General features: G+C 41.2%; 1 protein-coding gene across 13 annotated transcripts in view; it reads left to right on the top strand.

Moving 5' to 3' along the window:
• The window catches only part of CSGALNACT1 (chondroitin sulfate N-acetylgalactosaminyltransferase 1), a 394288-nt gene that overhangs the window by 287616 nt on the left and 87902 nt on the right, over window positions 1–18770 (top strand). For 12 of the 13 annotated variants that reach the window (XM_049866776.1, XM_049866775.1, XM_049866769.1 and 9 more), the window contains one exon: window positions 6460–7367. In XM_049866776.1, coding sequence (XP_049722733.1) covers window positions 6734–7367 — 634 coding nt within the window. In that variant the 5' untranslated portion in view covers window positions 6460–6733. Of the gene's footprint in view, window positions 1–3735; window positions 3902–6459; window positions 7368–18770 lie in introns of those variants that run through there. The other variant, XM_049866780.1, reaches the window with a different exon arrangement.

Genomic DNA, 18770 nt, shown 5'->3' with positions numbered 1-18770 from the left:
AGAGAATTTGTCATTTCAGTTATTGTATTTTTCAGCTCCAGTAATTTTTTTTAAATAAATTCTATCTCTAATGAAATTCTTGTTTGCTCCTGTATCGTTTTCCTGATTTCCTTTAGTTCTTTGCTTGTGTTTTACTTTTGTTTTCTGAGCATATTTAATATTGTTGTTTTAAAGTCTTCTGGTCTGTCCATTATCTGGGCTTCATAGGGAGAATTTCCTTACTCACTTTTTTCTTTTGCTTGGACTAACCTTTCCTGTTTTTTTTTTTTTTTTTTTTTGCATGCCTTGTGATTTTTGTTGAAACTGGGACATTTGAATATTATAATATGGTAACTCTGGAACTCAGATTCTTCTCTTTGCCAGGTATTGCATTATTTTTTAATTGTTAAAGGCTACAATATTTCATCTGCTGAACCACCTCTCCTATTTTTGCAAAGACTGTCCTCCTAGACATTTACAGACCTCAAGGACTCTGTTCCCCAGCCCATACCCAACTAGTGTTTTGAAAGAGATTTCCTTGTATTCCAGGGATAAACAAAAAGCAAAAAACAGAGAAAGAGAAAAAACAAAAAAAACTCTCCTCCAATTTTTGCAAATTGTCTGTGTGTTGGGATGCTTCTTCAATATGAGGGTTGGTTCACAGCAAGGTTGGGCTGGCTTGCAGTAAGTTCAAAGTGAAAGCATAGGATACCCAGGTAACTTTTGTGCATGCATCCTAACCTGAGCACGTGAGGCCACTTCAATTTCCCCATATATATGGTACCTCTGAGCACATGTGAGGCCACCTCAGTTTCCCCATATATATGGTGCGTCTGAAAACTCTAAGTTCCAAAAAAAAAAAAAAAAAACTCACTCCAGCATCTTCTTCAGCCCTTAGTCATTAATTGTATGCTCAAATCACACTGCTTAGTCCCAGGTGTGTACAGGTAGTCACAGCCTTCCAGCATTGCCCATCACTCCCCCTTTGCCTGCATAGATTATCAGATGGACCATACCTAGAGAAGGATCTGCATCAGTCCTTCATACAGGGAGCTCCCAGCCAGTTCAGAATAGACCTCCACTATAATCCACTATTGGCTGTGCTCTCTCCAGAGCTAGAGATCAAGCCCCCTTTCTGGGAGCACCATCTGCTGCTGCTGCTTTCAGATGATGGAGCCACCACACTAGGAACAGGGGAATGGGCTCAGCTAAGTAGAAAACCAAAGCTTTCCTACCACTTAAGAGTCACTTTTGTTTTTTTATTCAGTTTTCCCTTAGTTGCTACAACCCTCAGCCATTTTTCACAGTTCTTACAAAATTGACTACCAATTTGTAGTTGTTTTCCTTGGTGATATTGCGGGGAGGGGGTGGTGCAGGAGCATGGATATGCTCATGGCACCATTTTTTCTGGTTTCCTTTGTGTTCTTGTCATCTCTTATAATTTTTTATGTAGTGCATTGTACATAAACCAAAACCAAACCCATTGCTGTTGTCGAGTCCATTCTGATTCATAACAACCCTGTAGGACTGCCCCATAGGGATTCCAAGGAGCAGATGGTGGATTTGAATTGCTGACGTTTTGATTAGCAGCTGAATGCTTATAGTAGGTATTTAATTACTTTTTTTTAATATGGTTGAATAAAAGAAAGAATTCTGGATGGAGTGAACTTTGACCCATTACTAGGTTATTGCTATGTTATTTGGAGGTCTGGGGGAGGTCCAGGATGGTTCCTCATCTGGGTGGGATATCAGGATTCTTGGACAAATTCCACATGAAGTCGGAGGAATCTATTCTGTTGTTGGACCCCTTGGCAGAGGTTACAAGTGTCTCGTGACCATTGTGCCTTTCAAACTTCTTTCCTTAAAATTTCAGAAAGTAGAGAAGTGCTGTCAGTTCCTTAAGCAGTTTCCTACCTATACTCCCAGGAAAATAGCCCCTAGGAGTAGTCTGACCCGAGGGTGATGGACAAAGTCGAGCACCAATCCGCCCCTTTTCTAGTCCAAGAGTTCTTGGAATACCCTGGTTTTAGGCAGGGTTAGTACCAGCTGGGCACTATAAACCATTGCTCTATAACAATATTTTCTTTTGCCCCCCTGTTTTTTGCCCAGAGATTGTGACAGTGATGGTAAAGTCATTGTGCTTGATGTCCCCTTCAGTCTAATAAATAAATCCAATGTTTCTGACATGGTTCATCATAGAAGCATTATTTGGGTGTTTGGACAGGGACAGGAAATTATTGTAGAACGTCATTAATAAGGATGCATATTTAAAAACTTAAGAGGCAAGAAACCGAATGAGCACAAAGAATTTTCTTTAATAAAAAATTAGGAATATCCATCTCTCTTCTCCTGAGGGCCCTAAAATCGATTATTGACAGGGACTCCTTCTCCCTCTTTACTCCTTTTCTGCTCCCTCCCAACCTGATCCAAGAGACTGAACTAATCTAAAAATCTGTGTGCCTTTTCCAAGTTTTTAAATAGTAGCACAATGCTTCTGTGATCAGATAAGGGTATATTTTCACTGTCATCTCTAACTTTAATAGTGCTTGGTAATTACATGGTGTTTTCCATCTGCAAATCTGTAAACACTTTATAAATGTTAACTCTTTAATTCTCCCACCGCCTCTGCAGAGAGATGTTGTTTGCAAGGTGCCTTTGTGGCTTAGCTGTACATTTGGTTTTGGTTAAGTCTTACCAAGGTGTTCTTCTCTGACTGCGACAGAGCTGGTAAAGTGACATCCACTCTTAAGAGTGACATTCAAATGAAAAATCTGAAATCTCCTGGGCTCTACGATATAGCCAGTTACTATTTTGATTAAAGTTTAGATTACTGGAATTACTACAGAATATTTTATCTGTTAAAAGATGCAGAGTTTTGTTTCTGACATACATTTTCTGCCCTGTTATTTAAAAGGAGAAATTCACCACTTAGCAGCAATTTGTATTGCTTTTTGTTATTTCTGTTAAAAAGTAATTTCTTGCTAAAGATCCCCTTTTTTCTCCCTTTACATCCCGAAGGGTGGAATACCAAATTATCTTGAAATTTACACTAGTGAATTTTGAAAGCTGGACTAGATTTTAAAGAGACTTACAGAATAGGAAAAAAAAATTTTTTTTCTACAGCTTTAAGTTTCTTTCACCATAACCTTAATACATATTGCTTCAGTTTACCAACAGGATTTCAATTTATTATGCAAATACAAAAATTTTTCATTAAAAAAAATTCCGTTGGAAAGATTGCATGCTCTAAGTTTTCACAGCATAATAAACTGTGTTAAATGTTCCATTTTTATTATTTTTGATTTGCTTATTTTGTTTTTTAATGACAATCTACGTAAAGTAAAAGCCTTTAAAGTGGCAGAATAGCATGATAACATGTCTTCACTGGTAATTTAATACTTGAATATAATGAGTTCATCTGAGAGATTTTATTAAAAACAGCAAGGTGCCTAAATACTAAAGCAGAGATGCTTTTAATCATAGGATTATAGTAATTATACAAATCCCAAGATTTTCATCAGACAGAAAAGGCTTCCAGGGCTAAACATGCACTTTCGACTTAGCACTAATAACTGTGTATTGTTCTAAATTATAGTAGAGAGAATCCTCGGGGCAAGGGAAACATTAGAAAGAATGGTAAGTGTTGAATTTTTAAGGAAAACTGGGAAATAAACTATTTTGATAATATAATAATATCCGCAAGAGGCACTTTTCTTGGGTAATAGGTATGGCCGTGAAACATGGTGGGTGAATATTTAGAAAAAGTCAATGAGCCTATTCTCATTTATTCTATCTTCAGCGTAGAGAGAATGGTAGAAGGAACACCTCTCTGTCTTCTCCCAGGGATACCAAAGTTGATAATTGACTAGGATCCTTCTTCCAGTAAGGACCACCATGGAAGGGTCCATGGGAAAGATCACAGGTAATTGAGATGATTACTGGTCTAGAATCTGGATTTCCTGGGTCCACTGAAGACTAGAGAATAATTTAGTTATTGTTGGGATTGTTAAAAATGTCAAGTTTTTATAAAATGACAAACACACGGTATTCTTAAGGAGCTCGTTTTTAAGAGAAGTGATATAGAAAGATACACCTAGACAATTTTTAGAAAAAGTCGCTTAAGATGAAATTTTATTTGGTGTGTATATATGGCTGAGTAGGGGGAGACAAGAAAAGGGAATTAAAGAAGGAAGGAAATTGAAAACGGAATGTGCTATTGGGATGTGCGCGATGGGTGGGAGGAGAGAGTGGGGTGCCTGGAGAAAACGGAGGTGTGTCAAGTTGGCTCATTTGTTAAGAGGGGTCTGGAATTGAGGTGCAGAGCATGTTTTTGAGGGAAAAGCCCTGAGATCGATCTCAGTATATTTTTTTAATAATTTTTATTGAGCTTTAAGTGAACGTTTACAAATCAAGTCAGTGTGTCACATATAAGCTTATATACACCTTACTCCATACTCCCACTTACTCTCCCCCTAATGAGTCAGCCCTTCCAGTCTCTCCTTTCGTGACAATTTTCCCAGTTTCTAACCCTCTCTACCCTCCTATCTCCCCTGCAGACAGGAGAAGCCCACACAGTCTCAAGTGTACACCTGATAAACAAGTAGCTCACTCTTCATCAGCATCTCTCTCCAACCCATTGTCCAGTCCCTTCCATGTCTGATGAGTTGTCTTTGGGAATGGTTCCTGTCCTGGGCCAACAAAAGGTTTGGGGACCATGACTGCCGGGATTCCTCAGTCAGACCATTAAGTCTGGTCTTTTTATGAGAATTTGGGGTCTGCATCCCACTGATCTCCTGCTCCCTCAGGGGTTCTCTGTTGTGCTCCCTGTCAGGGCAGTCATCGGTTGTGGCCAGGCACCATCTAGCTCCTCTGGTCTCAGGATGATGAAAGTCACTGGTTCATGTGGCCCTTTCTGTCTCTTGGGCTCATAGTTATCGTGTGACCTCGGGGTTCTTCATTCTCCTTTGATCCAGGTGGGTTGAGACCAATTGATGCATCTTAGATGGCCGCTTGTTAGCATTTAAGACCCCAGACGCCACATTTCAAAGTGGGATGCAGAATGTTTTCATAATAGAATTATTTTGCCAATTGACTTAGAAGTCCCCTTAAGCCATAGTCCCCAAACCCCCGCACTTGCTCCGCTGACCTTTGAAGCATTCAGTTTCTCCCGGAAACTTCTTTGCTTTTCGTCCAGTCCAGTTGAGCTGACCTTCCGTGTATTGAGTATTGTCCTTTCCTTCACCTAAAGTAGTTCTTATCTACTAACTAATCAGTAACCATCTCAGTATTTTTGATGAGCAGTTAGAACACAGAATTCCTCTCAGAGGCTACAGAAGAAATATGCCTGGGGATTTGAGTCCTGATGGGACAGTATTTCTGGTCTCTGTTCTTCTCCCAACCCTGTCACTTTCTCTGGCAAACACATTGTCCCTTGTCTGTATGCAGAATTGGAGAGCTGGTTAGAACACCTGTCTCCTGACCCCTGGTGGACAAGTTATCATCCACATTTACTATCTAACCATTTCATCAATTTATGTTTGAAGCTCCAGGAGCTTCTCCATCTCCTTGTCAGAAAGCTTGAAAACAACTTGAGCCAGCTTCTAGCCCTGCCTTGAATGTATGCACACTCTTGTCCAGGGTTCATCTTGTTACATCTCCCCCTGCTGGGTTGGCCCTGGCCTCAGAAGTCCCGCGTTGTCCTCTGCCCACAACTTCAATGTCATTCAAGTTTTTTTTTTGCTTTTTTCCCTTTTCAATCATCAAAATAATATATGCTCATTGTGGAGAATTTACAAGATACAGAAAAATATAGAGAAGCAGAAAAATCACCCTTAGTCCATCCATCCAGAGAGTAGTATTGTCAACATTTTGGCACATAGCAATCCTCATTAGTTTCATGTTCCGTATTGCGACCGTAGCCCAATTGCTAAGTATCCTGGTGCTTTCGTGAGCATTCGCCGGCATGCATATGCGCACACCTGGGAGAAAGGTGTTGTGTGCCACAGCTGAGGTCAAACAAGGCTGGTTTGGTATTCACCGTTTCAGTGTTCGCAGGGACTTTATAGAACGTAATTGACTGTATAGGAGCCTTGGTGGTATAGTGCTTAAAACACTCGGCTGCTAACCAAAAGGGAGAAAGATGTGGCAGTCTGCTTCCTTAAACGTTTACAGCTCTGGAAACCCTGTGGGGCAGTTCTCCTCTTTTCTATAGGGTCGCTAGTAGTTGGAATCTACGGCAGTGGGTTCGGTTTGGTTTTGGTAATTGACTATTTCCTTCAGACCTTTTTTTCTGTGTCCTTTGTTCTTTATTTGCCTTACACTGCAGACACACGTTTGCATTCTGATATGCAAACATTTAAAAATATTTAATCATTTATCATAAACACATAAACTTCATGGGAGGGCTATTGAATATTGCAGTGGTGAGCTTAGGGTTGTTGACCTGAATAAATGTTTTTGTTATTTCTGTCTCTTTCTCAGGTCTCTTGTGGTCTGCTGCACATCAGGAAGGCTGTGATGGGAATTAATGTGAAAAGGCGTTGCCTCTGCCTTGAAAATCGTCTTCTAGAAGGAGGAAAGCTGCTCCATATGGTAGTTGGCTCCAAGGGACAGAGCACATTGTAGAAGGAAACGGATGGAAGGAGCTCAGGGCGCGCCAAACGCATGCCTGCCGTGGTCTAGTCCGGGGAAGCCCTTGTGTGGGGCCCTGGCATTCTGGGATGTCGCCAGGTCTGGACGCATGGCTGATTGCTGAATGATGATGGTTCGCCGGGGGCTGCTGGCCTGGATTTCTCGGGTGGTGATTTTGCTTGTGCTCCTCTGCTGCGCCATCTCCGTCCTCTACATGTTGGCCTGCACCCCCAAAGGCGACGAGGAGCAGCTGGGGCTGCCCCGGGCCAACGGCCCAACAGGGAAAGAGGGGTACCAGGCTGTCCTGCAGGAGTGGGAGGAGCAGCACCGCCACTACATCAGCAGCCTGAAGAAGCAGATAGCGCAGCTCAAGGACGAGCTCCAGGAGAGGAGCGAGCAGCTCAAGAACGTGCAGTACCACGCCAGCGACCCCGCGGGCCAGGGCGTGGACCGGGGCGCCCCCGAGAAAACCCAGGCGGACCTCCTGGCCTTCCTGCACTCCCAGGTGGACAAGGCGGAGGTGCACGCCGGCGTCAAGCTGGCCACGGAGTACGCAGCAGTACCTTTTGACAGTTTCACCCTGCAGAAAGTCTACCAGCTGGAGACGGGCCTGACCCGCCACCCCGAGGAGAAACCCGTGAGGAAGGACAAGCGCGATGAGCTGGTTGAAGCGATTGAATCAGCCTTGGAGACCCTGAACAACCCAGCGGAGGGCAGCCCAATTCAGCGCACCTACACGGCCTCGGATTTCATAGAAGGTTGGCATGTTTGTGAATGAGGGTGGCAAGTAGAAAAGGCACCCGTGGTGCAGGTTACAGGAGGGAGGCTGTGGATATGGCTGGCAGGACGTTTTGTGGGAGCCTCCCCGTAGGTATAAAACATCTGTTTCCCCTTACTTTCTTATGGAAACCACAGTCCTGGAGTGAACAGTTTCATTGGTTCTTGGCAGAACTTCTTGCTGTAGTTTAAGAAAGTGAAATTAAATAAAATGTAAACATAAAACTCTGAAACCTAAAGAGAGTATGAGAGTCCATGTATGGTACAGCTCATCAGAGCACATGGAAACTAGTAAGAAGAATGGCTCAGCTTTTTTTATGGCCGTAGGATAGTTTAGTATTCATTTTTTATGCCTCATTTGAAAAGAAAGACACTTTGTCCAGTTTCTTGGAATGCTCTTTAGTATATTCTTATATTTTGCCATTGTTAAACCAAAAACAAACCCCTGGTCATTAGGTCCACTCCAATTCATAGTGACCTTATAGGACCGAGTAGAACTGCTCCATTGGGTTTCCGGGGAGCAGCTGGTGGATTCGAACTGCCCACCTTTTGTGGGCACCAGAGCTACTTCCCATTGTTAGTAGTTTGAAATTCAATTAATAATTTGGGAGAGGAAGTCCCTTCAAGGCCATGTAGCTCTTTCTCCCATTCCTGGGTAGGATCTGCTTCAGTTTGCCCAGAAATGTAGCTGTGTCCACCTAACACCAGCCCCTACTTAGGTTATGTAGCCACCATCTCATCAGCCTACAGGCTAGACAGACGATCTTTAGTCACATCCAAAACGCTGCTGCTATTTATGTATGTCTCTTTGGGCACCTTCATGTCTTACAATTTTTTTCCACCTTATATGTGAAGCATAAATTCATACAATTTTAGTGTAGTATCATTTTTCATATACCTGGAGCCAGGTAAAGAAATCTTTGTAAGATCAAGCTTTTGGTGTACAGGTTTTTGTTTTGTTTTGTTTCTTTTACTTATTTACACAATGTCTTAAAAATGCCTAGCACAACACCTCAGCACCTAGCACGTAAGAGTTCAAAATATAACGATGACACAGCATCACACTTTACAGCACTTAACAGTTTGTGAAGCATTTCCACATATATTATCTTACTAGCTGACCCTAGGGAGAATCTCTGAACATCATTAAAAAAAAAAAAATCCTGGTTGCCACTCACCCCGAAGCATGCTACACAGAACTGTCCACATACCAAGTAATTTCAAAGGAACTTGATTACAAATCAATGCCTGCAATTTGGAATGTTTGCCCTTGTGATTTTCAGTCTGCACTCGTATTTGAAATCTCTGTCTGCTGTTCTGTGTACAATATCTTCATGATAAGGCCAGTCTTTCTCAGGCAGCAGTGGTACAGGAGGGTAGTTTATTTGCTTTGAGGTATGGCTAACTTTCTTTTAGAGGTACTGTCATCGTAATGACCAGTTGCCGATGAGTCGATTCTGACTCCTGGCGGCTCCATGTATGTCAGAGTAGAACTGTGCTCTATAGGGTTTTCATCTATAGGGTTTTCATCTATAGGGTTTTCAATGGCTGATCTTTTGGGAGTATATAGCCAGGCCTTTCTTCTGAGACACCTCTGGGGAGACTCGAACCCCCAGTGTTTCAGTTAGTAGCTGAGTACGTTAACCATTTGTACCACCTGGGTACTTGCTTGATTGCTAAATGGAAGGTTGGAGGTTTAAGTCTATCCAGAGCCTCCTCAGAAGAAAGGCCTTGTGATTTCTAAAAAATCTAAAAAATCAGCCATTGAAAACACTGTGGAGCACAGTTCTACTCTGACACACATGGAGCCGCCAGGAGTCAGAATTGACTCAGTGGCATCTGGCTTTCTCGTCATAGCTACCCAGGGTTGCGTTTATGTACAGTACCCAGCGTGTATTTTCAGACAGATAAATCCACACATACCTGCCACATTTGCTGAGAATCTAGTCAACCATTCTCATACGTGATGTGTAAAAGAAGGCAAACACTTTAAATATATTTACACAGACTTGACTGTCGCAGCTATCATAGTTTCTTTCATTTTTTCGTTCTTAGCACAAAAGATTGCTGAGGCAATGTTTTGTGTTCACAGGAAAGGAGATGTTATGAAAGAGTCTACCAGTCAGAGGAAGCCCTGTAGGAAGGCAGATTTAAGTTCAAAATAAGGAGTAACCTTCAAATAATCCAAACCGGAATGGGATGCTTGGGAACCACGTGGCTTCCTGTCGTTACAAGAATTCTAGCATTCACTGATGACCACTGGGTCAGGTGGTTGGCTATAAGTCATGATTCCAGCATCAGAGTGGCGGTTGGGCTAGCTGACATTTGAGGGCCTCTTCAATCCTGTTGGAAACCCTGGTGGTATAGTGGTTAAGTGCTACAGCTGCTAACCAAAGGGTAGGCAGTTCGAATCTGCCAGGTACTCCTTGGAAACTCTACCAGGTAGGTCTACTCTGTCCTATAGGGTCGCTATGAGTCGGAATCGACTCGATTGGTTTTTTGGTTTGGTCAATCCTGTTGGTAGTTCTTTGCTGTATACCTAGTTGAGGATTATGAAGGGAATCGAAGAGTCTGATGTGAACTCCCTTTCTATGATGAGTTAGAGAAAGTGATGAAACACTATATGGGAGAAATATTTTTAAAATAACTTATATGTGTTTCTAAGCATAACCTTAGAGAGAATGATACTGTGTTTTGGGTTTCAGTAGTCCAAAAGCTGGAGCAATTCAGCAAAAATCCATGCTAAATTTGTAGGTGAGATGTGGAAGCATTCCACAGTCTCAGTGCTAAATGAAGGCTACACATGTGCTTCGTCAAACCCTGAACTAGTTCGATAAAGATGGGGGTGCTTTGTGTTTATAAAATAATAATAAAAGCCTGTGAAGTACTTCCAGATGGTAATAGTTATGTCAAGCCTCAAGCTAACTGTGAGGTGGCTAGCATGATGAGACAAGGATGGGCAGCTGGGTGACTACCAAGACGCTGCCACACCTTGAGACTGGGTTTCCCCATCATTTCAACATGAGGCTTGATTTAGATGCCCTCCAAGGCCATACTCAGCCCCAGCCTTCGAGTCTGTCTTACCTGCAAAATACAGAGCACTGCTCCTACTTCTTTTGTTCGTAGCTTTGCCAGGTGGCCATCACCCACTCTGCTTGGAGATCCAGGACAAGCCACCTTACCCTCAGGGATCTTCCTCTGTAAAAGGAGGAATTGAGATAAATTATTTATAAGTCTGATTTGGCTGGGGGCCACTTTGCACAATTCTGTGAAGATCATGGAGGGAGACTACCACATTGATGGCTAGTTATTGTCTATTAATTATTATCTATCTCTAAAACACAGAGGGAACAGTATTTCCTTGCTTTCTTCTTTCCCCAGATATTTCATTGGCATGGATTTTTGTCTTGAATTTGCACATAATAGCACTTTTTAAAACCATCTGGGAAAAAAAATTAAAGCAGAGAGATGTGATCTGATCCGGTATCTCAGAAAACCTGTTTATCTCCTCAAGTAAACAGAAAATTCCTTTCTTTATGCTTGTAACTTAGCTATTCCTTTGGTATAGAGTATGCAGGCTAATAATTAAATCTGATGAGTGGCACATCTTTGGCTCTGATTTCATATTTTTAAATATAGCTCTTGGACATAAGTTTGATAGGATTCCATAAAACCATTTAAGAGTTCCCAATTATCTCTTTTACAATCCACCATCTGAGCCTGTGAATCCTATGGGAGGATTTGTCTACTCTCTCCATGGGTTGCTGTTCTGTCACCCGCCTGCGCAGCCCACTCTCCTCCAGCATTAGTGGTGTGGTAAGAGTGGGCCAGATGGCAAAGGACTTGATTTGGGGGTGAGATGGAGCCAAGTCATGACCCTCGAGGTCGGAAAGTAAAGGTTTCGAGGGTGTCTTAGTTATCTAGTACTGCTATAACAGAAATACCACAAGTGGATGACTTTAACAGATTTACTATCTCACAGTCTAGTAGGCTAGAAGTGTGAATTCAGGGTGCCAGCTCCAGGGGAAGGCTTTCTGTCTCTGTCAGCTCTGGGGGAAGGTCCTTGGCATCAATCTTTCCCTGGTCTAGTTGCTTCTCAGTGCGGGGACCCTGGGTCCAAAGGACACGCTCTGCTCCTGACTCTTCTTGCTTGGTGGTAATGAGGTCTCTCTCCTCTTGCTCGATTCTCTCTTTTATATCTCAAAGGAGATTGACTCAAGGTACAACCTAATCCTGTAGATTGAGTCCTGTCTCACTAACATAACTGCCACTAGTCCTGCATTGTTAACATCAGAGAGGTTGGGATTTACAAGACATAGGATAATCACATCAAGGCACAAAATGGTGGACAGCCACACAGTACTGGGAACAATGGCCTAGCCAAGTTGACACATATTTTGGGGGGACACAATTCAATCCATGACAGACGGCATCTGAGATATGCTTTAAAACAAAGGATACGGATGTAGCTATAAAAACTTAGCAGCAGGCTGAACAAGCAAATCCCAACCTCCTGCACACGATTTACAACCAAGACTTCATGCTTTCTGGGAAGCTAATGCATGGAGTGGAGATACTGAGTATATTGCCAGGTAACCTCTAAGGGACTCTGCCACCGCTGTGCTAAAGCTTCTCTAGACAAGTCAAGTCCAGCGCCCATATCTAGGCCCTGGCATTCCTCCTCCCCTCAGCAGATTCCTACAAAGGGAAAGCCCTTTTTTCCCAACCTCTGTATATCCAAATGCTCACATATTTTACATTCTGTCTCCTTTCTGAAATATTCTGTGATTCTTCTAGCTGGAAGTCCTCTTTTACTCTTTTGAACTCCCAAATTAGTGTATTGTGCTCCTGGTAAAATAGAACTTAACATTTTTCTATCTAGTTTTTGCTTAGATTCAGCCAGTCTTTATTGATACCTTCTAGCATAGTAATTGGCACACAGATGGTTTCCATAGTCATTAATTAATTGCATTGGTCTTACTGCAGTCTTTGTGTTCTGTGTTATGCATTTTAGTGCTAAGTGAGGCTTAGAGATATGTAACTCACCCAAGGTCCTATTCTGCTGATTAGTGGAGGAGCCTAATCTCCTGACTCAGAATTAGTTCTCGTATTCCTCCCTTCTATGCTGACGTTCCTTGAGGACAGGACCCATGTCTCATTTAGCTTTCATCCCCCATACTCCATTGTATATGCTGTGCTATCTGTCTGTCTGTCTGTCATCTATCTAAAGGAAGTTGTTATACATCTTTTGGAAGAAAAGTTCATATAAAATTCAAGGTGCATAAACACCCACCTTACAAATTGCTCTGCTCTTAAAGTTCTGTTATAACTTAGTTGTTTGGCTTGAAAAATATTTTCCGTAGAAATAATACCATAAATAGTACAGGGGTTCCTGGGATGGACCACAAGCCTGATTTAAAATCAAACTCAAGAACAGAAAAAAAAAAAAATTTTTTTTCTATAGGGATGAACAGATGTGAAGAGTAGCTTCATAAGTAAGTTATCTCCAGTTTCTGTTCTAAGAATTACTGGTATGTTCTCAATGTAGGTGTTCATAACACTGAAACCACTTTTTAAAAACTAATTATTTTAGAACAATTTAGAATTACAAAACAGTAAAGAGAGCTCCTGCCTACACTTAACTCAACTTCCCCTAATGTCAACATTTTACATAACTGTGGTACAGTGATCAAAACTAAGAAATCAACATTGGTACAATATTAGTAATTAAATTACACCTAGGTTTTTTTTTCTTTTCTTTTCTCCTGTCGGTGTTCTCTGAACATCTTAAATCTGTGACATGGTGTTTGCTATTGATTTTGGGAAATTCCCAGCCAGTAGTCCTTCAAATATTTCTTTGTCCCATTCCTTCTGTCTTGGAATTCCAAGTATGGGTATGTTATAGTGTTTAACATCGTCACACAGCTTTTGTATGTGATGTTTGTTTACATTTTGTTTTCTCATTGTGTTTCAGTTTGAATAATTTTTATTAACCTATCTTCAGACTAATTCTTTCTTCAGCAGTGAGAAATCTACTTACGAGCCTATCGAAGATGTTATTCATCTCTATTACTGTATTTTTCATTTAGATTTTGCATTTGTTTTTTTTATAATTTCCATCTCTCTGCTGAAATTACCCATCTGGTCTTACATGTTGTCCACTTTTGCTGCTAGAGTCTTTAATGTATTAATCATAGTTACTTTAAATTTCACAGTTACATGCTTAGTTAGTTTTAGATAGCACTGTAAATGCCGTGACCCTGGTGGCGTAGTGATTAAATGCTACGGCTGCTAACCAAAGGGTCAGCAGTTCGAATCCACCAGGCACTCCTTGGAAAATATATAGGGCAGTTCTACCCTGTCCTATAGGGTCGCTATGAGTCAGAATCGACTCGACAGCACTGGGTTTGGTTTTTGGTTTTGATATAAATGGGTAAATGCCATGAGTCGGAATTGACTCGATGGCACTGGGTTTGGTTTTTAGTATAAATGCTGTCCACGATACTGTGGTGGTTAACCTAGTGCTACAATGCTGGAAGCTATACTACTGGTATTTCAAATAGCAGCAGGGTCACCCATGGTGGATAGGTTTCAGTGGAGCTTCTAGACTAAGGAAGACTACAAAGAAAAGCCTGGCAATCTATTTCCAAAAATTACCCAGTGAAAGCCTTATGGATCAGAACGGAATATTGTCTCACTGGACTCAAACATGGCAATGATCATGAAGATGGTGCAGGACTGGGCAACAATTTGTTCTGTTACACATGAAGTCTCCATGAGTCGGAGTTGACTCAACAACAGCTAACAACAACAAAATGCTGTGCTCCAGGCACAGAATTGGCTAAAGAGGTTTTTGTGGGCTAGTCTATTGTTTCTGTGCCTTCCCAGTGACTTACAAATGCGCTTTTGAACACAACTCCTTTGTAAATAGAGGACAATCTCCCTGTATTCCCGTGCTTTGTAAATGTCTGTCAGCTGCAGGCAATGTTTCTCTGCACCGAAAGTCAGAATTGATCTGATTTCCTGGAGAAAGGGAGCAGGTGGTTGCAGTGATGAGATTATTTTGACTGTAGTCAAGAGACAGGGTCTGTGAAGCATCTTTTCTTCCCTCCCCATCTGTTGCCATTGAGGTTTCCGACCAGAAGTCAACATCCATCTACAGAGAGATGCGGACTTGTTTTTCCTCAGAGGGAATGGTCTGCTGAGCCTTTTGCCCAGATGACTTTATTCCCATTAGAGAAATCAAAGGCGCTGAGGTGGTGGAGAAGGAAACAGAGAGAAGAGTGGCTTCAGGACTGCAAATGCTGCCTTTGTCCTGCTGCCTCTTCCCCTCTCCCATGTCTCCGGTTTTTACTATGGGACATAGAAGAAAGGAAGGAATAGACATTTCCATCCTTACAATAGAGGATTTGGAGTGTTACCTTTGTTTCATCAGTTGTCATGGAAAATACAATTCTGAGAGGTACCTTCATCCGAAGGTTTCTGTAGGGAGGATACTGACTGTACAGAACAGACCCAGAGGAAATTAAATTGCAAGAGGAGGTAATGAGGCTAAGTGCTAGTGGAAACTTCTTAGCTTGTTAAATGTAGGAGTAGATGTGTAATGGGATACAGTGAGATTTATGCTTTGAGATTTAAAAAATATATATTTTATTGCGATTTTGGAGAAAATTTACATAGCAAATTAGGCTCTCATTTAACGATTTTTATACATGTTATTCAGTGACATTGGTTATACTTTTCACAATGTGTCAGCGTTCTCATTATTTCCATTCTAGCTGTTCTATTTCCATTAATCTAACTTCCTTGTCCCTGTCCGTACCTTCTCATCTTTGGTCTAGGGTCAGTGTTGACCACTAGATCTCATTTAGATGATTGCTTATAGAGGAGTACAGTACTCATGAGTGATATCGTTTATTTTATGAGCCACTGTGTCTTTTGGCTGATAGGTGACCTCCGATAGTGGCTTGAGTTCCAAGTTTAAAGAGCATTCCAGGGTGATAGTCTCAGTGGCTCCTCTAGTCTCTACTGGTCCAATCAGTCTGGGCTTTTTTAGGAATTTGAGTTTTGTTCTACATTTTTTCCCATTCTGTCCGGGACCATCTGTTGTGTCTCTGGTCAGAACGGTCAGTAGTGGTAGCCAGGCACCATCTAGTTCTTTGGGTCTCAAGGTAGGTGAGGCCATGGTTCGTGTAGACTATTAGTCCTGTAGACTAATTTCTTCTTTGAGTCTTTGGTTTGCTTCTTTCTATTTTGCTTCAGACACATAGAGACCAGTAGTTGTATTTTAGATGGCCGCTCACAAGTTTTTAAGACCCCAGACACTACTCACCAAACTAGGATGTACAACATTATTTTTATGAGCTATGTTATGCCAGTTGACCAAGCTGACCCCCAAGATTATAGTCCTAATACCTCCAAACCAGTAACCCAGTCCCGCAAGGTATTTGGTTATGTCTAGGAAGTATCCATAACTGTACCACCATGTACTTTATTTTATATATGAATATATATGCAGCACACACAAACATGCATATACATTTGCCTACAGAAACACCTATACATTCTTACCTGTATTTTCATATGTGCTTACCTATACATATATAAGCATAGTTATCTGCCAGTGTAACCACACACATGTTTTTTTGTTGTTATTACTGTTGTTGCAAAAGTGTATATGTCTTTTACCAAATCATCCCTTATTCTTATAAACTTCTCAGTGTCATCTTTTACCTTGGTTAAGTTGTGCTAACTTCACCATTATTTGATATTGCCTTACCTATCACCAAAACTTAACAAATGTCCACTGTCTAGAGGGTAATTCCTTCTCCCTCCCCATTCCTGGTAACCATTCCTGGTAACCACCAAAGAATGTTGCTTTCTATATGTGTACCTATCTTGTCTTTTCATAATGGTGAGATCATACAGTATTTGTCCTTCTGTGATTGACTTACTCCACTCAGCATAATGTCCTCCAAATTCATCCACATTATAGTATATTTTGAGAACTCATCATTATTCTTTATGGCTGCATAGTATTCCACTGTGTATATGTTCCACAGTTTGTTTATCCACTGATCCGTTCATGGGCAGTTAGGTTGTTTCCATCTTTTTTCTATTGTGAATAATGCTGCAATGGACATATGTGTGCACATATCTGTATATGTCAGTAGTTTTAGTTCTCTAGGGCATATACCTAGAAGTGGGATTGCTAGATCATAGAGTATTTCTAGTTTTTTTGAGGAAGCACCATACCATTTTCCATAGTAGTTGAATCAATTTACATTCCTACCAGCAGTGGAGCAGGGTTCCAGTCTCCCCATAATCTTGCCAGCAGTATCATCAGCATTTGTTTTCTGTTTTTTTGATTAGTGCCATTTTTGCAGGGGTGAGATGGCACCTCATTATAGTTTTGATGTGCCTTTCTCTGATGGCTAATGATCAGGAGCATCTTTTCATGTATTTGTTGGCTGCTTGAATGTCCTCTTTGATGAAGTGTTTGTTCATGTCCTTTGCCCATTTTTTAATTGGGTTGTCTTTTTGTTGTTGAGCTGTTGAAGTTTTCTATGTATTTAAGAGATTAGACCCATATCAGATGCATCATTCCCAAAGATTTTTTTCCCCAATCTGTAGCTTCTCTTTTTATTCTTTTGATAAAGTTTTTTGATGAGCTTAACTATTTAATTTGTAGGAGGTCCCAGTTATCTAAGTGGCCTTCTCTTGCTTATACATTTGTGACTGTGTTTGGTAACCTATTACTGAAAAATGTTAGGTCCCATAGTTCTGCCTCTAAATTATCTTTCAGGAACTTTATAGTTTTGGCTGTAATGTTTTGAGATTTTTGTAGATTTGTACCACAGATAATGACAGCACCGGGTCATATATTAAACAAGTGGTACAGGGGATAGAGAAAATTTGCCCAAGGGTGGGATGGCTGGGACGGGCATCACAGGGAAGGCTACCTTTGAAAGATGTTTTGAAATACGAATATGAATTGGTTCAAGACGAGTGTGTGTTTGTTGAGGGGAAGGTGGCGTTTTAGGCAGTTGGAGTAACATGGACAAACATGAAGGCATGGCAAAGTTTGCTGTGTTCAGAGGATTACAGGTAATTAGATAATGCTAGAGTATTAAGTACATGCATGATAGGATAGGGTGGGAGGAGAGGACAGGGCAAGATAATGACCCTGAATAATTAACCTGGGCCAAGATTATCAAAAGTTTATCTGCTTTCTAAGGATTTACAGTTTATCCTTCAAAGCATGTGAAATGATTGACCATTTAAAATAGGGAGTCTGTCCTGGTTAAATTTGCTTTCTACCTGGGTAACTCTGTTAGTGTAGAGGATATGTTCGAGGGGTTAAGTGTTTGGCAGTTCCTCAGTAAGTTAAACAGTGACCCAGCAATTCCACCCTTAGGTGTATAGCCAAGAGAAATGAAGACACCTGTCCACACAAAAACTTATACATGAATGTTCCTAGCAGAATTATTCATAATAATCAAAAAAGGGAAGCAACCCGACTGTCTATCAATTGATGGATGGAGGAAAACAATTTGACATATTCATACAATGAAAACTATTTGGTAATAAAAAGAAATGAAGTACTGATACATGCTACGGCATGGATAGCCCTTAAAAACGCTGCAATAACTGAAAGAAACCAGTAACAAAAGACTATATATTATATGATTGCATTTATATGAAATGTCTAGAATAGGCAAATCTATAGAGATGGAATGTAGATTAATGTTTGTCTGGGGCTGCATGTGGGTGTGTGGGGAGACTAGGCAGCAACTGGTAATAGGTATGGAGTTTTTTGGGTGGGAAATAAAAATGGTCTAAAGTTAGATTGTGGTGATGGTTGGACAACCTTGTGAATATACCAACAGGAAAAAAAACATGGAATTGTGCACTTTAAATGAGTGTATGACATGGTATGTGGATTATATCTCAGTAAATCTATTTTTCAGTCAATCAGTCAATTGCAGTCTATTAAAAGGCTTTAAAAATAGTGGAGGTGCACCTGAACTAAGGCTATTTCAGTGAGATCAATGGGAAGGAGAGCATAAATATGTTTAACCCCATTGCCGACAAGTCCATTCTGCCTCATAGCAACCCTGTATATGACAGAGTAGAACTGTCCCATAGGTTTTTCAAGGCCGTAATCTTTATGGAAGCAGACTGCCACATCTCTGTCCCGAACAGCAACTGCTGCACTGGTCTTTAGGTTAGCAGCCGAGTGCTTAACCATGGAGCTACCAGGGCTCCTAAGTTTATTTAAACCCTGAAACCAAACCCATTGCCTTCAAGTTGATTCTGACCCGATAGGACAGAGTAGAACTGCCCCACCGGGTTTCCAGGGCTGTAAATCTTTATGGTAGCAG

Source organism: Elephas maximus, chromosome 22 (genome assembly GCF_024166365.1).
Source record: "Elephas maximus indicus isolate mEleMax1 chromosome 22, mEleMax1 primary haplotype, whole genome shotgun sequence".
Lineage (NCBI taxonomy): Eukaryota > Metazoa > Chordata > Mammalia > Proboscidea > Elephantidae > Elephas > Elephas maximus.
This window is presented reverse-complemented; position numbering and strand designations above follow the sequence as displayed.